At 40.8% G+C, this 25,655-nt stretch overlaps 1 protein-coding gene across 4 annotated transcripts in view; it reads left to right on the plus strand.

Moving 5' to 3' along the window:
• dpp6a (dipeptidyl-peptidase 6a) overlaps positions 1-25,655 on the plus strand; it is a 393,063-nt gene that overhangs the window by 137,921 nt on the left and 229,487 nt on the right. The window contains exon 1 of one of the 4 annotated variants that reach the window (XM_051098105.1): positions 1,016-1,110. The exons of the other annotated variants lie outside the window; for them this stretch is intronic. Coding sequence (XP_050954062.1) covers positions 1,024-1,110 — 87 coding nt within the window. The 5' untranslated portion in view covers positions 1,016-1,023. Of the gene's footprint in view, positions 1-1,015; positions 1,111-25,655 lie in introns of those variants that run through there. 4 annotated transcript variants of the gene reach the window in all.

Here is a 25,655-nt window from a genome sequence, read left to right on the forward strand (position 1 = left end):
CTACAAAATATAAGTTAAAATATAAGTTAGCTGTCACAAAATCAAAACAATCAGCTGATCTCTGTCACTCCAAGTAAAGATATTTTTTCAAATTCCCATAGTGACTTTATAATTGTGACTGGTGCTGCAGAGTGTCAAAAGTGGCGCCTCAAAAGTGCCAAAGAAAGTGGTTAATATGGCTGATGATCGATATACCTATTATTCTGAAGCCATGCTACGTCTCAAATCTCCTTTAATTGGAATATATCCTTTCAAGACGGCATCAAATCGTCAGCAAATTTGGCATGATCAGGAGTGCAAATGAGATTTGAGCGCTATGGTGGAAGGTGAAGATTTAAACATATAACAATATAATACATGTTCATTAAAAGCGCTATGTTAGAGGAAAATTGGGGTTAATTTGCAAGTTGTGCTACAATGCTTTCATACCAGTTGTGAACTGGACTCAAGTCTACATTTTTCACACTGATGTGCAGTTTCTTGGTGCTCTGCCATCAGACAGATCAGTCTGCTGTTAACGCCTTGGTGTGAAAACATCATTAAATATTGTATGCTTCTCTGCTCAATAACCTCTTTAGCTTCTATCTTGTATGCTCTTACATTTGCTCTTTAAATGAGATATTGAGTGCCACTGGAGGCCCGCTCTAATCTCAGCACCTAGGCTCGCATTTCTGCAGTGATTGTAATCTCTAATCACATTAGCAAACACGCTAAACTCATTAAAGTGATAACCCACTTTAAGGTGATGACCCCAGCGAGAAGCTATTATGTTTTTAGGAAGGAGGGCTCTTACAAGCGGAGATCTCGTATCCGTTGTCTTGTTCCATCCCTGCTAAATGTCTGCCAGACAAGACGGCTGTTCCGTCTGCTCTTCCATTAGCATGTAATGGGATCTCTTGCTCAGATGGGCTGGATTCTTATTTTTTATGGGTGTTTGATAATTGGAAAGGCTTCTGGGAGTCGTATAAAGCATTCTCACTGTACGCAGTCCATATTTTCTGTGCAAGTCCTCTTGCCTTCAAGATGATTTTTGACCATGCGACTTCTACAAGGCTAGTTTCGCTCTCCCGCAAACGGTCCAGGGTAGAGACGGCCAAAAAGTTCTGGAAGGTAACTGCTGCTTTATTCCTGTCTTTAGTTTAAGTGCGTTCAGTCGAAGAGATTCGATTCTGGGACTAAATGGTTTACATGCTGAATTACTGCTTGTCTGTTCATGCTCTGTTCTTGGATTGTTTAACAGCTTGTTGGTTAAATGTGGTTAATCAGGCTAATTGTTTACAGCAGTGAACACAGGAGGTTAATCACAGCAGATGTTATGTCGTAGTGATGCAAATGTAAAGCCTGTAGCTATTACCAACCACAACCTCTGCTTCGTTCATCTGTAATTCCTGTTTATATTTATGGCAACAATTGTTCCCTCATGTAATGATTGTGCTACTAAAGATATGTTTTAGCTCAAGTGTTTTGGTGGAGATAATAAAACCTGATTTTGGAATTCACTGGGTGCCCAGAAGCAGGTTGGAAATGCTAATGCTAGAACAGTTTTGAAAGCAGTGCCAGTGCTGTGGTTTTTCACAGTATGATCCATTAAGATGAGTAGGGTCAGCAAATATGACAAGAAGTGTATTGAATGTTTCTTGAAAATGCTAAGATATAAATGAAATCTAATCAGTGCAAAATCTAACAGTGCTGCTTGTATTATGCACCAGAATTCAAGCTGAAGAAAAAACAGAGCTTGTAGCATCTTACTCTGAATTAACTGCGACCCCATCTTAGTCTCTTATCTCCTGGATGCAGACGATACAAGATTGCTCTGTCCTCCTCCTTTATAATGTCTCCTGGCCTCCTGACTCTGCTCCAGTAATGTCTCTCTTTCTCCCGCTGTCCCTCCCTCAACATATTGCTAGCCTAACCTCACAAGTGTAGCGATCAGACCCCATAATCATACAACTGAGTTGTTAAGGTCATAAATGTCCCCTTCCTTAATGGTCTTTTTCTTTTCTGGGCACATTTGTCCATGCTAGGAACTGTCCCTTCAGCAGCACAACCTTGATTTTTTACCTCTACAATCATTTGACCTCATAATGTGAGCGGAAATTAGATTTGAAGTCATTTGAAGTCCTTTGAAAAAGTTCCAAAGGCTCCAGGTTGAAATAACCTTCAAAAATGTGATTCATTGGGTCATTCGTGCGTCTGGCCCTCAGGGATCTGGATCCTGATTCTTGATATTGCCAATGAAACCAGTGAATTAGGCTAGAATTCCCACAGGGCTCATTACAAAACCCAACTGTGGATAGTCAATTAACCACATTAAAAGTTCAGCTGGAATACAGAGCCTGAGTAGATTCTTATATAAAGAATCTATTCCAGACTCTAAAGCCTTATGTGAGAAAGAATGAAGGCATTATGTCATGTGTCAAGGCTTCAACACACCATTGAATATATGCATGACCTCCACGTGAAAAGCACTGCATGATCAGTGCCACAAAAAGGTGATTTTCTAAGGTTGATAAGAAGGTTAAAAAAAAGTTTTTTTTAAAATACTTAGCAAGGACATTGATAAAAAGTGACAGTAAAGAAGGATTTCTGAAGGATCATGTCAATAAAGACAAGAGTAACCGCTGCTGAAAATTCACATTAGCATAGAATGGTGCTAATTATTTTTAATCAGAAAATATTAAACAGAAATTAATGTGTTATTTTCCCAGCCTTAATTAGATTTTCACTGACAAATGCGATTTAATGTTCAAATACTTTGATCTTTGAGCAAAACCACTGCACCAGTGTAATGCTGTAGCTTGATTCCTCACTTTATAGCATTCAGTGAATTGGTGACCATTGTCTCAGGTCACATTCATCTTGTTCCTCAGCACCAGTAAGACAACCTCTCACTTGTCTAATGCATGCCAAGGGACATGTCCAGTGTTCTCTAACCACCATACATGTCCTCTATTAGTCCCTGCTGACTCTTCTTCCAGCAGTCTATTATCATCTTTTGTTCATCATGTGGCATTGCTTGCCTTGGTCTGAAAAGACATTTCTTTTTTTTTTTTTTTTTGGTTTGTGTCTACCAAATACCTGTTTTTCATTCATTGCCATTGTAGATAAAAACTCAAAAAGATGTGTGGTTGCTGTGGAAACTGTAGTCTCACATAATTTATGGAGCTGTCAGCTCAGGTGTTTTCCATGTGTGACACAGACCTGTCAGTCAAAAGAGCTGTAGTGTGTGTGTGTGTGTGTGTGTACTTGTTTTTTTTTGCTACATTGTGGCCTGTGGCCACATTAACCGGCCTGCAGTCCCCACAATGTTAAAAAATGATTAAAAATAGTAAATTATGTTTATCTGAAAGTGTAACGATGCAAACATGTTTTCTGTGAGGGCTAGGTTTAGGGTTAGGGTTGGGTTGGGTTAGGGGATAGACAATATCGTTTGGTCAGTATAAAATCTATAGAAGTCTATGGGAAGTCCCCACAATTCACAAAAACAAACGTGTGTGTGTGTGTACTTGTTTTTGCTACATTGTGGGGACCAAATGTCTTACCGGCCTGCGGTCCCCACAATGTTAAAAAATTATTAAAAATAGTAAATGGTGTTTATCTGAAAGTGTAACGATGCAAACATGTTTCCTGTAAGGGGTAGGTTTAGGGTTAGGGTTGGGTTAGGGGATAGACAATATCGTTTTGTCAGTATAAAAACTATAGAAGTCTATGGAAAGTCCCCACAATTCACAAAAACAAACGTGTGTGTGTGTGTGTTTCACATAAGAAGCACTAGGCACTTAATGTGTAGTATGCAAATTGTTTTTGACCCTTGTTTGTGGCAGGGCAGCAGCAGATGTTTCTACCTGTGAACAACACTAAATATCCCCTACCAGAATGACCAGAACGGCCGTGTCAGCCAGGACATGAGACCTCTCATCAATCTGTCCTGGACTGCAGCCCAGGACATGACCCTCACTCCTGAATTGGTTAAGGACTTAATGTTCATTCAGTAAAAGACAGCCTTCAGTTCAAATCAGTCCAGTTTCACAATGAAATTGTGGTAATGACATTATCCCACACACAATAAAGCTGCTGTTTTCTGACCTTGTTTTAGAGGAATCTTTAAACCAAGGTCTATAATATCTGGAAAGATACCCGTCATCATCCACATTAATTTCACTTGGTAGTGTTTAGTGTTTGGTAGTAGTGTTTTTGCTTGGTTTAAAAAAATAAAAAAAAATTAGCCACTTACCTGAGCTGTACAGTAAATGCCATGTGACTAGGGGTGTAGAGGTACGTACCTCGGTTTTGAGGTCACGGTTCGATACAGGTTCGGTACAACAGAACATGTTTTTATTTTTTTTTTCATTTTGAACAGTAATGCTACATACATGTAGCATGGGCAGTTTACATGTAGCAACAAAGCAGCTGCGCTAATAAACACTACTTTAATATGCATCATATGGAGGTGAGAGGAAAAGAATATGCCATGAAAACATTTCTGAAGACAGTCAGTTCCTCTCAGAGATACATTCCTCTCAGAGTTTTTATCCTATGATTATTCTATTAGTAACACAACAATTCCCCATCTTAGTAGGCCTTCTCTATGAATTGCATTTCTGTTGAAATTTAAAATATCCATATATAACAGACATACTGCAACTTGTACATTAGCTCTAAAATGTTCACACAAAAATGAAAATTCTGTCATCAATCACCCTTATATTGTTCCAAACTCATAAGATGTTAATAGATCTTTGAAATGCAAATGACAGTGTTTTTAATGAAATCTGAGAGATTTTCCCCTTCATCGAAAGTCCATTGCACTAAAACTTTGAACACTTCAAATACTTTAAAAACTCAAAAGGAGGTCATAAAAGAAATCCATATGAATCAAGCAGTTTAATCCAAGTCTTCTACAGAGGCATGATTGCTTTGTATGATGAACAGATTTAATTTAACCTTTTCTTCAGATATAAGCATTGATCGACAGACATACATAAAGCACATCGAATATGGTAAAGGGAACCTCAAACGTACTTGCTAATTGCGAAAGACCTAATGAGGTTTTCCTCATATATCAAAAAATATTGTTAAGTCACTTTTAAAGACTTTAATTTAACCTGATTCATTTGGAGCACTTTTATGGGGTTTCTATCAACTTTTAGAATCATGGATGTTTTGGTTCCATGGACTTTCAATGGAATGACAGAAATCGTCTCAGGTTACGACTGTAACCCCGGTTCCCCGAAGGGAACGAGACGCTGCGTCTACAAACGCTTTGGAGAATGCTCTCAGCGTAAGCGTGCTCTGAATCACATGTGTAATCAGTCCAATAGAGAGGCGAGACGTCATAGGCGGGTGACGTCACGAACCAGGAAGCTTTAAAGCACGTGCGCCGGAACCGGCATTCAGCTTAAGGAAGAAGCGAACGCTCGCAGGGATGCAGGAAGTATGGCATGAGATGCAGCGTCTCGTTCCCTTCGGGGAACCGGGGTTACAGTCGTAACCTGAGACATTCCCCTTCAGGAACTCGAGCTGCGCCTACAAACGCTTTGGGGAACGATATGCCCACGCCCCCATAGTTCCAAGTCCCTGCCTAGTGTGAGCCAGGTCGAAGGACAGAAGACCCAGGAGCGACTCGCAGGTCTAAGTCATAGAACCTGACAAAGATAAGGGGCGTGGACCATCCCGCTGCGTCACAGATGTCCTGCATAGGGACACCAGACATGAAAGCTTTGGAGGCGGAGATGCCTCGGGTAGAATGGGCCTTAACCCCCAAGGGAGAGCGAAGGTCCGAGAACTCATAAGCCTGAGTGATAGCATCCACAATCCAGCGGCTAAGGGTATGCTAGTTTCTGCTGATCCGGATCCCGAAAGGGAGGAGGACAAAAGGCCTGGAGTACAACGGGCCGTGGTGCTGCAGAGGGAACCTTCGGAACATACCCCGCACTGAGGTAAAGAAAAGCCTTGGCCATGCCAGGGGCAAACTCTAAATGGGAAGGGGCCACAGACAGGGCCTGAAGATCCCCTACTCTCTTAAGAGACGTCAGTGCTAAAAGAAGTGCTGTTTTGACAGAGAGATGATGATCCAAAGACTCTTCGATAGGCTCAAAAGGAGGCCTACAAAGAGCCACACCCATAACTTCCACAACTCCGGGCGATGGTGGAGGATGGTGCATCCTGCCTGAGAGAGGAGACCCCGCCAGATCCATGCTGCGATCCCCACAGCAAAAGCGGGAACTGAACCGTGGGGACTCACGAGAGCTCCCTCCTCGAAAATGCGGGCAGACAGCTCCCTCGAGAGCTGACGCAGCCTGCTTCGTCGCGAGCTCTCACTCAGAGGGGGAAGGACCGCAGCGCGGGGCTTCTGACCCAGAGAGAGAGCGCTAGATCTAGCGAGATAGGCACAGATAACCCGTCCACAGATCTATGTGCGATCCCCACGATCACAGCCGCCGCCCTGCCTCGGCAGAAGCGGGAGCTGAGCCGCGGGGAACGCAAACGCGGGCAGTCAGCTCCCTCGAGAACTGACTCCCATGCTTCGCTCCCAAACAGACAACAAATAGACTGTGTGTATTCCCACCCGAAATAGCGCGGGCAGAGAGGGACACACAGTCTAAAATGTCGCTGCTTATAATTGTAAGAATGCTTGTAGGACATAGTGACACTCTCAAATAAAAGCTGTGCAAACTAGCACAAAAAACAGAGTGACACACACACAACACAGAGCGCTTCGCTGAATGAATGAAGCTGAATGCCGGTTCCGGCGCACATGCTTTAAAGCTTCCTGGTTCGTGACGTCACCCGCCCTCTGACGTCTCGCCTCTCTATTGGACTGATTAGACATGTGATTCAGAGCATGCTTACGCTGAGAGCGTTCCCCAAAGCGTTTGTAGACGCAGCTCGAGTTCCTGAAGGGGAACTCTCTGGTATGAGGAATATATCCTATATATATGTATATATACATTTGTGTTTCAAAGATGAACAAAAGTATTAGGAATTTGACTGTAATATTAATATGAAATGTCAAATGTTAAAAAATAAATACAATCAAATCACAATAGATTTATGAAAAAGGTCACAACCAGAAAGACATCCAATAAAACAGATTAGTGAATACAGAATGTGAGCAAGAGCAACACCCTGTCCATCACCCTGTTTTTATGCGCATTTTGAAGTATTGAATCAGAAACGAGTGAAACACCAAATAAAGTAAAATAAAAACATCTCTTAATTCGCAAATTTTTACATTTGTTTGAGATGTTTTTTGCCTTGTGTGAAAAGGAGTTAATGCGAATAATAAAAGATGGAAACGCATTTACTGATTCCTCCGTGCGCATCAAAAAAGTCAAGTGGCTTTGCATTATGGAACGGCATAACCTGACCGGACCGATCTTCTTGCACAGCATCTGAAATGTTGTTTTGGTCATTCTGAAATGCCCAAGTAAAGTCTGTCATCAAAGTATTTCTGTATAATTACCTCCTAGAGCTCTCTTGCATGTCAACGTTCCCAAACGGCAGGCATCCGTCTTCACAAGCAATGACCACATTTATTGTGTTTTGTCTGCTCATTCTAAAGCACAAGTAATTTATTATATCTAAAAAATTATATTCAGTGGCTTCTCCTACTTTTCTTAGTCATTTGACTGTAATATTAATATGAAAGTGATGATTTTGTTCTCTTTGAGTCATTTGATAAAAACGGTGCTTATTCACAAATGTTTAATGCAATATTCTAATTTCACACATAATTAGCAACTTTGGATGGAAACCCAGCTTGTGTAGTTCAAAAACTCTCTGACTAAACCAGATGCTGACACCTTTGATACAACTGCTCTTTGCCATGGCCGCTCACCCATACTCATCAGGTGCCCGTTCTGTCAGCATTTTCTAGCCTAGTCACTTAAACTGTCAACTGGAGTGAAACGGCGAGCACCCATGCCACCCTAATACTCATTGCGGGGTGGCTGCATCTAACCTGTGTATTACAGACCCACACATATTCGTTTGACTTGCATCCAAGCGCTTTGGTGAGTAATGACTCCGCCACGACTTTTTCCATTTATTCTCGCCCATCTCGCTGTTTCTTGATGTGTAAATTCAGTGCGGTGACCACTGATCCCTCGACTGAAGACAGCTGTTCTATATCTTTTCTCTCTGCCTCAGATAATGTGTTTCATGCATCGTCGGCCTCTGTAATTGTCGGTAGTTGTGGCAGTCTGTTTTTTTGTTTAGCTTTTTCCACACCTCCTGAAATGCTGATATTTCAGCGTCTTTTCTTCCTTTCTCCCAGCACAGGTCTCTTCTTTTCACCTCTTCCTGCTTTTCCATCAGTTCTTTTTTCTCCTTCTTTTTGTTTGTCAAAAGCCTTTTGTAAAAGCTGCCTCTTCTCTCCAAAGACCTCTCTCTCGATAAAGGAAATCGTGCTTGATGAAGGCATTGTGCTGTGAGTGTCTAATGCCCGTCAGGTTTTCGGGCCAGGAAGGAGGGGTGGGTGGCGATGGAGGACATAAGATGTCGTCTAAACGAGATTTTGTCACCTGTGCAGAGCCCTATTACAGAAAGTCCCCCAAAGGCCTTAACACCTCTGATAACTCTCTGTGCAAGTCCAAGAGAACCATCACTACACTTGGTTAATGCGGCTACTGAGTGGAAAGGCTGATGGGCTTTTTCTTGGAAATCAATCCCTCAACCACTTCAGATTGGATCACTGTGTTTTAATACATTTTCAAGAGAAAACGAAAGGGCTTTTCTTTTCTCCCAACCATTTCAAGTGCTTTTGCACATGCTTTTTGTTTCAAAAAATGTTGACTGGGAATTGAACCCATATTAGCACAAGGCTACAGGAAGGGAGAGAAAGAGAGAGAGATTTGATTTTCATTAAAGGGGTCATCGGATGCCCATTTTCCACAAGTTGATATGATACTTTAGGGTCTTAATAAAAAGTCTATAATATACTTCGGTTAAAAATTCTCAATGGTTGTGTAAAACAACACCCTTTTTACCTTGTCAAAATGAGCTCTACAAAGATCATCCCATTCTAGGGGATTGTTCCTTTAAATGCAAATGAGCTCTGCTTGCCCCGCCCCTCTCTGTGGAGTGACCATCTGCTCTGAGAGATTTTTTACTTTAGCCACATTGAGCGCGTTTAGCCGCAAAACTTGCTAACTAGCACATTATTAGGAAAGGTGATTGCAGAGATACATAACAAAACCTTATACTCACTTCTGCTGTAGCTGAAGCTGGATCACGAATGATTTGCACGAACATAGACGTATTTATGTAGATTAGGAGGTGCATTCCCTTCACAAACAAATGTAATCCACTGCATCTTCAGCGGCTCAGATGTCGGGAGTAAATGATGACCACTATGTTCATTATTACATCCAACAACACAACACCTCAACTGGTCAATCAGAGATATTCTTGTCTAATTTACATCCCTGCTCCAGCATTGAAACAATGGAGGTCGGACTGTTACAGCTGACCTGAGGTAAGACGCTCATGTCAATCAACTGTTGTGGAAGCGGCCTCTGTCAGTGTGACACCACACCGACAGGCATTTGAGAATGGCTCGATTTGAAAAAGGGGATATTATTTTTTACAGATTAATTAAAAACCACTGCATGGATTTTTATCATTATAGGGTAGATTTGTACATACACTGCCAACACACATTAATGTTCAAACAACATGTAAAAGTGAACTTTGCATCCGATGACCCCTTTAATTAATTTTCATGGAAAATTTGAATTTTGCAAAGAGATTGTTGGTGTGAAACTTGTGCATTAAATAAGATATAAGAATCTACCACATTAAAAGAAATTTTTAGCATATAAGGACTATGTGTATATAAATACATAGTTCAGTCATGAAACTTGTCCAAGCAGCTAATTGTTGCTTCTAAAGCTGTCAGCATGGCTAATCAATCATTTTGTCCTATCTTCTTAGCCTTATTTGTAACCCTGGACCACAAAACCAGTCTTAAGTCGCTGGGGTTTATTTGTAGCAATAGCCAAAAATACATTGTATGGGTCAAAATTATTGATTTTTCTTTTATGGCAAAAATCATTAGGAAGTTAAGTAACGATCATGTTCCATGAAGATATTTTGTAAAATTCCTACTGTAAATGTATGAAAACTTAATTTTTGATTAGTCATATACATTTTTAAGAACATTATTAGAAGAATTTTAAAGGCAATTTTCTCAATATTTAGATTTTTTTGCACCCTCTGATTCCTGATCTTTAAATAGTTGTATCTTGGCCAAATATTGTCCTATCCTAACAAACCATACATCAAGCTTATTTATTCAGCTTTCATATAATGTATAAATCTCAGTTTTGAAAATTACCCTTATGACTGGTTTTGTGATCCAGGGTCACATTTATTTCATCCCGACCCAGCTAAACTGAATGGGAATTTTCCTAGCCCCCTCCTTCCCCAGCACCACCTGTCTAGATCTGCTAAGGGGTTCTCCCTACTTTCCTATTGATGCATGTAGCCCCTTTAATTATGTGTATGTTTAGGCAGTAGCCTTCAATCATGCCAGCAGCAGCAGCGTAGCAGATCTAGTCAGCCAAGACAAAGCCTATGTACTTTCCATTCTAATCAATAAATGTTGTTTAAATTTATTCAGAGGGTTGTCAAGATTGTAATGATTATGAGATATGGGTCAATGACATTTAATAACATATAAAGTGCTTCATAATGAAATTGCACCAAGAACAATGATGCTAACTTTGGCATCCATACCAACGATAACATTCACCTTACGTCTGCCACTTTCTATAATTCTAGTTTTTTAAATTCGAATGGATTTGATTGAGATTTTGAAAATCTTTCTAAAAGTGTTTTCAACATTGTCCTCTGTCATTATTGTTATGGTTGTGGTGTGGTCTTCCCTATTCTTGTAGAAGCAAAATTATTATCGAAATGTTGGGGTTATAGTTGTCATTATAAATATTTTTGTAGTTACCATTTTTGGTCTGAATCACAGTCATTGAGGGTTTTTCTTTTCATACATACCAAATAGCTTTGATTTCGATGTAGTGCAGGGTTCCTCAAACCGGAGTTCAGCTGCAACCCTGTCAAACACGCATATTAAGCTAATCAAACTCTTCATGATTACTAGAACATTACAAACAAGTGAGTTTGATCAGGATTGGAGTTTAACTCTGCAGGATGGTGAATCTTTGGTGCCAGATTTGACGACCTAGAGTCACTGTGGTTGTTTACTCTTCAGAGTGCACTGCATCCATATTTAATTTATGCATTGAACAGATGATGTTAGACCCGTAATACACCAGATATCTTTAACACTCAGCAAGTTCCTCTATGAAGGGTTTAATTGTGCAAGTGAATCCTTCAAAAGCAGAACTGTAAATAACTGATTACTGTAGCAAATGAGTTATTTACCCTCTCAGTCTGCTGAGAAACACAGTATTTGAAGATGCTGGGATTGAGATGTAGAACGAAACTCTGATGTTTTATTTATTCAAAATGTAATTCCGACCCGCAACATAATTGCGGTGGCAGTTCCATCTTGTTTTTCTGCTCATTGCAGCAAGTACAATCTCTGCTCGTTGCGCTGAAACCTTTGAGTACAGGCTAATTTGCCAGAGAGGCCTTTTATGTTTTAATCAAATATTTATGTAGCAATAACCCAGATGACAAAGGGCTCTGTCTTTGAGAGGAGCTCAAATAGCACATTAGTGTATCTAGACGTCTCTTTATGGGAGTACGGCCAAACATGGGTAGCACAGCTACTGAACAAGACTTTAACATGACACTACACTAAATTCTGTTCCAAACCTAATGCTACATACTGTATAATTTTTTTTAGAATGACTGGGACAAAACCTAGAATTCTGTGAAATGGATTTAAAAATGGCCTTTTATGTTCAACTAAGGAGAGAACTCATTTTTGTTAATGACGCATATTTAAATTCTAGGCCAATGACACATAATTGTGTCCAAAATAAAGGAGGGAAAATGATATTGCAAAAAGTGGACACAGTTTTTAAATAATATTATGTTTTTGGGTCACACCACGTGACATTTTACAACATGAACTAACATTATCTGCTATTTTAAGAGATATTGTGTAAAAGGTAATGTCAAATAAAAGGTAATGTCAAACCACTTAAAGAGTTAGCTGAACACAAAATGAAAAATGTTGTCACCATTTATTCAACCTTGTGTTATTACAATATATATGACTTAAAAAAAAATACAAATTTATTGAAAATAAAAATGTTAATGAAAAATTATTTTAAATTGAATTATTTCTCAAAATATCTTTTAGAATCCACAGATGAAAGGCAATTCTACAAGTTAATTTAGTCATCTTTTACTCACCCTTAAAGGGATAGTTCGCCCATTTAAGACACGAAGTTGTATGCAATCCTTACCAGCACTATAGTGTATACACGCTGACCCACTCTGTGGTCACCTCCCTGGTCAGAGTTCTGGCCGCTGGAAGTTTTTCAAGAAAGTAGGCCCGGTTAGTTTCCGGGGCCTCAAAACTGTGCGTTTTTACGTGAAAAAATTATATGCGTTTCAAAGCTTGATTAATTTACATCACAAAAAACACTCCAGACAAAATTCATACCTCAGTTTTAATCGGCACTATTTTCGTTCCGTTTCCATCAATCCGCGCTGCTGTCAACGTCAACAGTGCGCACGTTCCGATCAGCTGTTCCAAAGTGTTTACACACTCGAATGACAACGACGTAAAAAGTAGAAAATTAACAATGGTGCGAACTTGTAAATTCCCAGGTTGTGACCACAAGAATGTGCCGGGATCACCGTTCAGATTCCATCGTTTTCCTGTTTCGGATATAGCTATGAGACAGCTTTGGCTGGTTGCCATCGGCTATTCTGCGGGAGCTAAAATATCCAGTATCAAGGATTTTCGTGTGTGCAGTGCTCACTTCAGCAAGACGATTACATCCCCAACCAAGGAGGAAAAAGCAAAAAACAGATTTTAAAGATTTTCAAGCACACTTATAAACACGATGATACCGACACAGGTTCCGCATAGTTACAGACAATAACAGCAATAGCGAAGCATCATATTTTGTTGTGTTATATAGATTCAATTCAATTCATTAGTAAAGACATTTGCCGATTTTCTCACCACATAGACAGTCGATTGTTGTCGATGCAATCATTGCCCCGGTTAGCATATTCTCGGTGTAGCCTAAAAACTGACGTTAGCTTCAAAATAAACCTGTCGTATGCGACATAAAGTTAGTAAATAGAGCTTACCCATGGTACTGGTACAGCAGAACTCTTTAAAATCCGTTTTTTGCTTTTTCCTCCTTGGTTGGGGATGTAATCGTCTTGCTGAAGTGAGCACTGCACACACGAAAATCCTTGATACTGGATATTTTAGCTCCCGCAGAATAGCCGATGGCAACCAGCCAAAGCTGTCTCATAGCTATATCCGAAACAGGAAAACGATGGAATCTGAACGGTGATCCCGGCACATTCTTGTGGTCACAACCTGGGAATTTACAAGTTCGCACCATTGTTAATTTTCTACTTTTTACGTCGTTGTCATTCGAGTGTGTAAACACTTTGGAACAGCTGATCGGAACGTGCGCACTGTTGACGTTGACAGCAGCGCGGATTGATGGAAACGGAACGAAAATAGTGCCGATTAAAACTGAGGTATGAATTTTGTCTGGAGTGTTTTTTGTGATGTAAATTAATCAAGCTTTGAAACGCATATAATTTTTTCACGTAAAAACGCACAGTTTTGAGGCCCCGGAAACTAACCGGGCCTACTTTCTTGAAAAACTTCCAGCGGCCAGAACTCTGACCAGGGAGGTGACCACAGAGTGGGTCAGCGTGTATACACTATAGTGCTGGTAAGGATTGCATACAACTTCGTGTCTTAAATGGGCGAACTATCCCTTTAAGTTATTACAAAGCTCCATTACTTTGAAAATGAAAAGATTAAAGAAAAATTAAAAATGTAATGAAAAATTATTTAAAATTAAAAAAATTAAAAGTCGAACGAATGGCATTTGTGGTATATTGAAGACTTTTGAAGCAGATCTCATGAATTCTTGAGATATTCTGCTTTTTAAAAGTAGTGTCCTTTAGTGTCCTCACAGGAAGTGGTTTGGATTGTGCATGTGAACGAGTGTCCGTGCTTGGCCTGTGCACAGTAGGGTGTGAGGTGAGGTGAGCCAGGGTCAGAGGCAGACACGCTGAGGCCGCTGACGCCGCAGCCGATAAGAATAGAATTACTGCTAGACGGACAGCTGTGCAGTGCTGTTGATGAGGTAGAAGTGACGATAAGCCCTTCATGGCTGTTTGAGGAAGAGGAAACGATATGCTGCTGATAAACAGCTGTGCCAGGCACAGGCTATTTTTTGGTGATAACAGACGCACTGCTCTGTTGTTCAGCCTTTACATGATGCCCATCAGTGATGTGGGAAAGATGTGTCCGTCTGTAAATCTGCTTACCTTTGTGACAACAGGAACAAAGCCAGCTGGGCTTGTGTTTGCCGATGATGTGCTACATTAATCCAGTGCTTCAATATGAGAGAGACACACACATATATTGCTTGTTATCAATGACAAATATATAGTTATTATTATTATTCATGGTATGCCCTAACAACTACCAAGAACATAACAACTGCGTATTTTAAAAAACGTCAGTGGTTACCAGTGATGGGGAATAACACTGTTATTTTTTTCAGTAATGAGTAATCAAACAAATGACTGTTTCCCCCATTACAACGCCGTTACCATTACTGACAATAAAATGCGACGTTGCTATAATTTATTGTACTATTATTTTTCAGTTCATCTGAATGAATGTGCAGCGTACCTGTATTTGACGAACCGTAAACTGTAGTGTAAAGGCACATGACAAGCCATCACATTGTCTCTCACACACGCAAAGAAAGATACAGAGCAAGAAAGACTTACATACCATGCATAATTGACGCGCTACATATAAACGATATTCTCTGCTGTATTTTCCTGTCAAAATAACGGAGCTCCTCTAGAATTCTTCAGCTTTTAAGAACTGCCAGTTTCTCCAGTAGTAGGCAAAACTAATGCGCAAATGGAAGGTGCTCTGGAGGGTGCTCAGGACAAGTATGTATAACTGCAGACCTGAGATCTCCAAAATAGAACGGGAACTCCAAAAGTGGGCATAACCTCCAAAATGGGGCGGGGTCTTGTCGCGCAAAGACTTTCCCCATTGGCTCTGGCTTCAGCCTATTGTTATTGACTTACATTTCAAAACTAAACTTTATAAAGTAAACATTGTTTGTAGTTGATCTCAAATATAATAAACCATGCTATATAAATAAATATGCTCAGTGAGAGCAGAGCCCCAAAACTTGTGGGCAGTAGTTAATGATATAAACAGGAATCACCCACAAGCATTCACGCAAGCCGTCCCAGTGAAGCGCAGGGGAAAGACTTTACTCTATCGCTTTGTTTTAAGCAACGGGGGCGTCCCGGGGTCTGAAATTTGCAGGGTAGGAGTGGGTAGTGATGCTGGATGTAACTAAAAAGGTCAAATTTTCCAGTGAGGTCTGGTTGGGGAGTTACAGAACAGCCCGTCGATCTCATATCGCATAATCTTATTAACTGTTTATCTGCCACACTATTCAGCGCCAATCCTGCTGTGCAGTCAGCTTTACTGGTTAAGGTTAGGTTAAGGTTAGGGTAAGGTGTTGGATAGGTTTATGGGTTAGCATTTGTGTAGCAGTGTAGAAAATCAACACTGTGATTGACACAACCAATAAAATCTGTAGAATCAGCTGTGGGGCAGAGTTTGCGTCGAAGTGGATTGGGCAGAAAAATTGCGCATGTGTGTCATGTGCCTGTCTGTCAAAGGGAGGAAGCCACACCCTATTTTGGAGGCCCACCCCGTTTTGGAGTTCCCGCCTCCATGTGGAGATCTCCAGGCTGCAGTTATATACCTTTTGCTCAGGAGTAGTGGGCTTTGGGGGGTGCTCAGGAGGAGTGGGCACTGGAGGGTGCCCTGGAGTAAAGAGCACTAGAGGCCACTCTGGAGGAGAGGGCACTAGAGGGCTGGACGGGATCAACAGAGTCATAGGAGACAAAGGAGATGAAGGAAGACTGGACGGGACCAGGGAAGACAACTTCGAAATTAGAACCTTTTAAATAAAGGACGAGATGAATCAGTTCGATCAGGGGATAATCACACAAGATTGCAACGGATTGTCTCGTTGTCCGGCCCCAGCTCAAAACACGCACCTAGAGAAACGTGGTGCCAGCTTAGCTGGTTAGCCAGCTCAAGGAATTCTTCCACATACCGCTCCAACCTCCGGCCGCCTTGCCGCAAACCCCAAAGCGCATCCTCAGCCATCATATTATTAGGACAGCAGGAAGGAAGGCGAAGGAGACAACGAGGAGTCCAAATATATATATATATATATATATTTAATAAACGAGCAGAACGTGAGGAAATACACAACATAAAAGTAACTGTGACCGGACACCGACAACAGGGAAACTAAAGGTATAAGTAGAGGCGCAAACAAAGAATGAATTAATTAATATACACAGTTGAACAGAATAACAACCAGGAAACAAAGGAAAACTAGGTCACAGGTGTAATAGGCCAACTGAAAACTCAACGAAATTCAACAAACAAAAACACACAGCTAGGCTTTTATTTGTGCATATAACATGGATCAATCTATGGAAATTGTGATGAATGCTCCTTCCGACGGAGCTTCACAGGCTTTTGCCTGCTTTATTTTTTACTAATCACCAGATTGCGCTGTTTTCGACACTCTCAAAGCTTTGAATCTTTTTGGTGCTTCACGAGGCTTCATTTGCCCGTCACTCCTGTCAACTGTTGAATGAATGAGTGTCATGTCCCGCTTGTTTTTTTTGAACCGGAAGACGCTCCCACTTTTGACGCAAGGCCTCATGGGGCGTAGGAAACTTGTGGATATAATAGTATATCAGATATTTAATATTAGTCTGGTGAGTAAACTAAAACTTTCATTCATTTCATTTAAATTTAATTTAACATATATACTATTAGAGACATCTAAGTTATTTGACATATATGAACATTTTTAATTTTTTAAAGTAACACAATAGTTACTTTCCCTGGTAATTAGTTACTTTTATAATGATGCAACTCAGTTACTATTCGTGAGAAGTAACTAGTAACTATAATTGCTTTTTTAAAGTAACATGCCCAACACTGGTGGTTGCTAACATTTTTCAGAATACATTATTTTATATTCAGCAGAAGAAAAAAGTCATACAGCTTTGGAACAGCCCGAAAGTAAGTCAGTTAGGCCAGAATTTAAATGTTTTGGTAAACTATCCCCTTAATAAGCACAAATTAACACTAAGAAAACTATCCAGGGGTTTGTTTCCCAAAAGCATGTTCGCAAGTTCTGTCATTACCAATAGAGTTCAATGGAACTTACTACCATAGTTAGCTAACTATGCTTTAGGAAAACACCCCAGATCAAACTTTTTGAGTTTAGCACAGAGAAGAGAAACTCACATTTCTTCAATGTAAAAGTCTAGTTTTTAATGTCGCTGCTGTCAGGTAAGGTTTTATTGGGATCTCAAGCAGTACAGAATTGTCTACATTCAGATATTGAAAGGATTTAGAGATCTCTCCATGTCTGAGCATCCCAGTTGTTTCATTCAATGTTCTCTTGTCTGGATACAAACAATATTCTCCAAATCCGTCTTGCTCCTTCAGAGAGATGCAGACCAGCTTTTTAAAGCATCATCATTTCACGTGGCTGAATAGAAACAAGAGGGGTGTTATGACTCCTTTATGGAGGGAAACTAATCAATGTTGGACACTTGAAGTCCAATTATGAAGCATCTGCCTCTGCATTTTATGTCTCTGCAGAAGTGTTCCACAGTATGCGTAAAGATTTAGACCCTGGAGAAATGAGAACATTTGAGAAGAAACATTTGTTGCCTTCATATTTGTTACACCTGCATATTACTTGAGCAGAACAGAGATGGTGTAAAGCTATGCGGATTGTTTTAGAGTGTCTGGATGTTCTCACTAAAGTGCTCTGCTGCAGTATTGAGCACCTCAGTCTATTTTGTTTGTGTGGATCAGGGCTATGTTGGCTTCTTTCCTGGAGTTGCGCTATGATGGAGTAGCTATCTAGATGTGAGAGGACATTGTTTTTCATAAAGGTTTTTTATCTGAGCAACAGTGTAGAATATACAGTACTCAATTCTCAGTGGGTCTGGTATGTCAAATTTAATCTTGAAGGAACTGAATCTGAAAAATGGACAAACGTGTTGTCTTAGTCTCAGGTACCTACTGACCATCGATGTCCATTCATTGTTTTCCCAGTTTTTGGAAGTGCTTATTCATAGAAATAAACAGGCCTTTCCATCACTATCAAGGACCACTGGTGCACAAACGTAGCAAAAACATTCCAAAAATCACAAGCTCCAGTTAAATAAAAGCTATGGAAAAACGTATATTAAAAAATTAGGTGCGGTGCTGCAATTAATTAGGTGCGGTGCTGCAATTAATTCCCTTAGAACGCTAAGGGAACGCCTTCAGCGTGACCATGCTCTGAATCACATGTGTACCCTCATGCGGGGTACATCCCTAAAGTCCCCTCCTCAGCACCACGGCCTGTTGTACTTCAGGCATTCTGGCCTCCTCCCTTCCGGGAGCACTGACCAGCAGAAGTTTAATTGTATGTGTCCAGTGCCTCCAAGGTCTTCCTAGCTGGTGTCCCTAGCTGGTGTCCCTGGCGTGGGCATCTCGTTCCTCCAGCGTTTTGACGCAGCTCGAGTTCCTGTAGGGGAACGTCCCAGGTTACGTATGTAACCATGGTTCCCAGAGGGAACGAGACACTGCATCTCGGCCCATACTTCCGGCATCCCTGTGAGAGCTGGCTTCATTCCCCGAAGCTAACGCTGGTTCCGGCACACGTGCTTTTAATCTTCCTGGTCGATTACGCCACCCGCCCGTGATGTCTCACCCTTCCATTGGACTGATTACACATGTGATTCAGAGCATCGTCACACTGAAGGCGTTCCCCTAGCGTTTCGATGCAGCGTCTCGTTTCCACACATACATAACCTGGGACGTTTTGCATCACTTATAAGAGAATAAATTAGATATCCACAAGCAGAACTGAATATTCTCCTTTGATTCCAGACTTATGTGTGTAACACAATCAGTGCTTATTCATTTTAGATGAACAGAAATCTAAATAGATTTTTAGCTAATTACTTCCGCATTGTTGCTAACAATCACTCACAGAGACTATTGTGCCAATATTCGAAAGAGCTACCACTTCAAATTACTGCTTCTTTTATTTTGCTGATTTTTACCAAACCCAAACAAGACAACCTGGGGTACATTTCCCATATAACAATGTAATTCACTGCTTAACTACCATAATGCAATGCATCATTGGAGGAATTAACTAGCTAGCCACGACGGTTTCCCGAAACTGTAGTAACTTTGTTGCACATCCTTCCCTTACCAAAAATAAGTATGTTTATTTTATTAAGTATACTTAAGTAAAATTGAAGTATATTTTAAGTATACTTTATGTAGTAAGCATACAAATATCAGTGTACTAGTATTATGTACTTTTTTAAGTGTACTATTTCAATACTCCTTGGGACTAAATTGGCCCACTTTCTAGTATATAAAAGTATACTTTTAAGTATACCTTAAGTATAACAGAAGTAAACTTTGAGTACACAACTAGTTCATATTTATGTTTTCAGTTTGTACTGCAAGTATACTAAAATTGAACTTCTAGGTATACTGATGGTTTACTAATTAAATACTTTTTTATGCATTTTAGTACATTTTAAAGTATAGTCTCAGTTAGGGCTGTAACGATAATCGCACGATGTACACAGAGCCGTAAAGCACTGACAAGCTACGCCAAAATCGCGATTCGATTTTGCGCGCGATTTTGGCGTAGCTTGTCAGTATTGACTAAACGCGCCTCACGACATCGTGCGATTATCGTTACAGCCCTAGTCTCAGTAAACTACTAGTTTAATAGTTTTATACTGCAATTATACTCCCAAGTTTTCTTTAAGTGAACTTTACATCATACTTTAAGTATACTACTATGTCCCTATTTAGGTATTAATTTGCATATATTTTGTTATATGAATATCTGAACAGTATACTTAAGTGTAATTTTAAGCATATTTCTGAGAAGTATATAAATCACATTTCTGGGTAGTACATACAAAGTATACTGAAAGTATACTTTCCTATTTTTAGTTTAACAGAAGTATACTAATAGCATACTTGAATAAACTTTTTCATAAGGGTTTGTTCAAAGCACATTGTCTGTTTACATCCATATGTCATACAAGAAACTATTCTTCTAATCACAGTCCAAGAGCTTTAGTTCCACCAAATGACATTGCAATCCTGTTTGTGATTGTTTGAATGTTCCTTGGTTTGAGGAAACACCATTCAGTGTTGCTAACGACAGAACCTAAAACACTGATTGGTTAATCAACATTTGGTTAGAAAGTTAATACTTGTTCAAGTGGAAAGTTCTTGGTCTGAATGAGCTGTAGAGTGGATCAACTTCATGACCCTGTACCAAAAAGAGGCCCTCAGCATTCCTCCTATGAGTTGACAGTTTGGTGATGTAATATCACAGCAGACAGCATTGAGGAGACTTGGCAAAGGAGCTCAAGGAGAAGGAAGCAATTCTGAGAAACCTTCTAGAATGACAAGTGAGAACAGCCTTTGTCTATGAAGCTCACAAGGTTAACATTTACATAGGCTTATACCTATAGTCAAAACTCTGGCTCTGCTAACTCTAGGAAACTATTGATTGCTGATGTAAACGGATGCCTTTAACACTATTTGAACCGCTCTAGATTACTAATTAGTAAGAGCTGTGTGAAAATCACTTCCTGACCAGCGTGTTCATCGCAGGCACCTGTTGATTCCTGCATTACACAGTGTTTTTGTGCAGTAACCTATCCTTTACCTGCAATTTAATGCAGACACCCTAATTAAAGTAACTGTACAGATGAATCTCTGCATGAAGGAGAAGGAGATGAAAGACTGAGGACCAGACTGAATTTCATTCCATCAGAGTGTCATGCTGTCTCATACATCCACTTTAATTGCAGAGAGGGTAATTTTCTTGATTGCTGCCTTGCAGATGTTTAATGGTCGTTTCATAATTACATGAGTCGGAAGTTGTCATCTCAGGAACAATCAGGAACATTCTTTCTCAGTGTGCTTTTGAGGCTCAAACAACGCTGCTTTAATTGGCGTTCTTTTTTAGTTCCAGACAGAAAATGAGCAGTGTTTTTGTTCGGTGGATTTAAATGAATATGATATTACTGAGAGAGATGACATGTATTATGTGTGAATCTATACCTCTTTTTCATCACTTCCAGCCTCAGGCCTGAAACTCTATGCAAGTATGTGAATGCAAACACTTCTAGCTACATAAGCTCAATTTCATGCGTTGTTGCATTCCGAATTGTGTCAGGACACAATTCATAACGCGACACATTGTGGTTTCTTTGCAATAATTTTTGCAGGAGCTGCTAGTGTGGCTTTTATCCAAAGAGGTCTTCCGGGAAAAAAGGTTTCCGTTAGCACTCTCATTCATCTCAATTGTAGTTGCTATTCTGGTGTGGGACACCTGGAATGTATCTAGTAAGAAACACAGCTAGTTTTGAATGGAGGAAGATGCATTGAAATAGTTAAAATAATTAACACTGGGTTATTCTAAACCCTGAGTATGAACAGTTTCACACTGCTCATAATTAAACTTGGATAAACAATTAATCCTGGGTATTCATAAAATTCTGTTTCACACTATCTCCTAAACCATGGGTTAACATTCTCACTTGCATATTAGCTATGTCAGTGCCATTGATTGGACAAATGCAGCACATAACTTTTTATCAGAAGTCTCTTGCTTTGTGTATCCTGTCACACCCTGTCCACACACACTGTGGACTGTTTATGTTGGTTTCTCCCTTCTGTGCCCATATATGGTCTTTCCTGTTCCTGTCCTTGTTAAGTCCTTATTGGTTAATCACCCACACCTGTCCTTGTATCATTAGCACCCCTATATATGTTGTATTCAGTTCAGTGTTTGTCGTCTGATCTTAAGGTTATGTTGGTGTGTGTTTCCCCTGCCGTTCCTGTCTGGATTTTCGTCTTCGTACGTCTTCTACACACAATTGTGACAGAAGATTGGACCATTAAAAGAAAGACAAGGATGGAAGTTGCCGCTCACTTCTCTGCCCAAGTCTGCAGAGATCTCCCATTTGTGGAGTATGCCCGGGAGTTCTGCGGGCTGGCAATGTTGTCAGGGCTGGATGATGCCACCATCAACTCTCTGTTCTGGATTGGGGCCAATTACAACCGCCCTGTGGACCTCCCAGACACCACAGGACTGATCTGGAGGGAAGGGATCCTCCGGTGTCTGGAGAGTGTCCGGCCCCAATCCAGAACCTGCCCGCCGGCCGATCAGCACCCAGAGCCCAGCCAACCCACACCCCGACTCGCGGAGCCCGAGCCCGAGCCCACCGCAGACAGAGAGCCAGAGCCGAGAGCAACAGAGCCATTGCCAAGGGGAGCCACAGCGCAGAAGATCACTACGGAGCCTGAGCCAAACCCATCTGACCAGGTGCAAGAGCCGGCCACGTGGAACGCAACGGCAGATGGTTCAGTGGCGCGTGAGGGTGCTGTAGAAAGCACCGCCCACTGCACCGCCGCTGAGGGTGAGCGAAGTCTGGATCTGGGACATTTAGATATTAAATTTAGATATTAAATTGAATCGATTTCACTGAGGATATTTATGTGGAATGGGACTTGATCGAGTCCTGGACTCTGCCTCGGCCCTCCGACCCAGCAGCTCCACCCCGGCTCTCAGCTCCCTTGTCTCCACCGTCGCCCGTCGGCCCACTAGCTCCCTCGTCCCTCCGGCTCCACCTTGGTCGGTCGTCATCCCGCCATGGCCTCAGGACTCCACTCCTCCAGCTGCGCCTCGTCGCTCTGTCCCACCGGCTCCATTGTGCTCGTCACTCCCTCCAGTTCTGCCTCAGTCCTCTGTCGCTCCGGCTCCGCCACGGACCTCCGGATTTTCGGCTCCACCCCGGTCGCCAGAGCCTTGGGTTCTGCCTTGGCCGTCCGGATCCTCGGTCGCCCTGGATGATTGGCTCTCTGCCTCGGGCTCCACCTGCTCCACCGCCGTCGGTCAGCCCCCTGGAGTCATCAGCCCTTCCTCCACCATGGCTCCTCCCTCCGTCAGCTCCGCCATGGGCTACCATCTTGGCTGCGGCCTGGGTCTCGCCTGGCTCCTCCTGCTCCGAGTCCATTCTGTCTCCTTCCTGGCTCCTCCCTCCGTCTGATCCATCCTTGTTTATATATTGCCCTTTACTCAAGTTTTTCCTGAATGGACTTTTTGGAATAAGAATAGCATCCCGTTAAGAATAACAGTACAGCTCATGTTTTCCATCACCATTTGATATTTTTCCCCTTAAAAGATAAAACAGCTGTTTATACAACGTGTTGTGTTTCTGTGACTGTCCAAAGTTAAATGAGGCACACGATTGGGTATCTGTTGCTAAGCATATTTCCGTAACCTTTTAATACCACATTGTTTCATACTACACAACTCTGTTACTACAATGCAGTTGTTAACACTGCAAAAGCAAAAGCTTAAAGTTTAATAACCTCTTTGAATCTAAATTACAAATGTGAAGTATTTCTTTTCACCAGGTCGAAAGTGGGGTTTAGAATGATGATACCCAGGGTTAAGCACATTGTGAACAGCCCTAAAGTGTAGCTAAAGACTGCACCATGTCAACGCATTATGTTTTGCAAGCTAACCACTCAGTGTACTATCTTAACACACTGCTAACTTAGGCTAAACCCCTTAGGGTCCTAATGGGACTCAACTTAAAGGGATAATTCACCCAAAAATGACAATTCTGTCATTAATTACTTAGAGCATCATTAAAATAGTAAATGTGACAACAATTTATTCTCTTCCATGTCAGTCTTTGACACATGTTCATGAGATTACCATGATGCATGCATGTGCATCCCTTTGAATGAAAACAAGACGTCAGACATCAGAACACCAGCTTCTTTGTATTCTTGTAGCTTCATATCATTACGGTTGAATCACTGATGTCTCACAGACTATTTTAATAATGTCCTTACTAACTTTCTGGGCCTTGAATGTGTCAGTTGTATTGCTGTCTATGCAGGGTCAGAAAGCTCTTGGATTATATAAAAAAATATCTTAATTTGTGTTCTGAAGATGAACGAGTGTCTCACGGGTTTGGAACGACATCAGGCTGAGTAGCCTAATTAATGACAGAATGTTCATTTTTGGGTGAACTCTCCCTTTAATGGGTGGGCCAAATTTTTCATGACAACAATAGTTTGAAGGTGAAGTTTTTTAAACTGTCATAGTATTTATAACTATCTACCTGAGCAATAATTACATCCAACACAGACATTTGAAGGTAACTGTATTTCTCCCTTGAGTACCAAAGTTTGTTGCCACAAAAGTGGCAAAAGAAAAGCCAAAAACATGAAAACTATGTACGTTTAAGGATTGTGTGTTGGCCAAGCATTTTCATGCGGTTATATACTTGCGCAGATTACATTTGTGGTCTTATCTACATCCACCACATTCTGCTGTCTGTGTGTGAGAGGTGAAATTGTGTTCTGGGGTAGGTGACTGTATCAAAACTGATCCGCTCGCAAACTGCTACGCATTCAATCCCACAGGAAGAGATACCGACAGATTTAATATTCAGTATGTTATGTATTCATCTGGATTTAAGACAAACAGCAGTGGCTCAGTGTTGGTTTTGCCCTACGGGACTGATTTGCTGTAATTTGCAGTGTGTAGAACTGCATAGATGAGCAGAGATGGAGAAGTCTGTTGCCACAGGCTTGTCATGTACACAGCTGTCTTAAGCTGATAGTGGTGGTTTGTTGATCACTTAGTAATTTTTCTCAATACTGTATTTGCACACTCATACAAATTAATACAACTTTGATACCACTGGGTTTCCACTGACTATTTTTTGACTGATCTAGCACACATAGAAGTTGTGTGTTGCTTTTACAAGTTGACATGAAATCAATCATTTACTTTCTTTATATGTGGTGCCCCTCTTATTATGAATGATTCATCATGGCGTCATTTTCATCAAAATGTAATAACTTGCTTCACCTCTGAAATGACTTTGATTCTTGCCTGTTGTCATCAAGGCGTCTTATTTTTCAACCTCTTTCTGTAACCCTGTTGTACAGAGACACTTTTCACCATCCAATCACATCATATCCATAGCATTTGGAATTTGCATGTTGCTAAGCTAACTTAGCATCAATAAGATTAAAAGAAAAATGCAAATATTTGGTGAAACTGTATTTTTAGTTAGATGGAACTATTTTCAATTTACGTTTTATTAATGGATGTAGTTTATATATAATTACTATCATTATTTTTTACCATCTGCCATCTAGAATGACTGTTTTCTCCAACTGAACTCATTCCAGTGCATTCTGAGATTGCATTTTTCAATACATGCAAAGCTACCTTTGGCCAAAAAGCCAGTTTGGCCAAACTAAAGCATCTCAGTTTAAAACATAATTTTGCTGCCCACCTTTT

The sequence above is a fragment of the Labeo rohita genome, chromosome 24, assembly GCF_022985175.1.
Source record: "Labeo rohita strain BAU-BD-2019 chromosome 24, IGBB_LRoh.1.0, whole genome shotgun sequence".
NCBI classification, from domain to species: domain Eukaryota; kingdom Metazoa; phylum Chordata; class Actinopteri; order Cypriniformes; family Cyprinidae; genus Labeo; species Labeo rohita.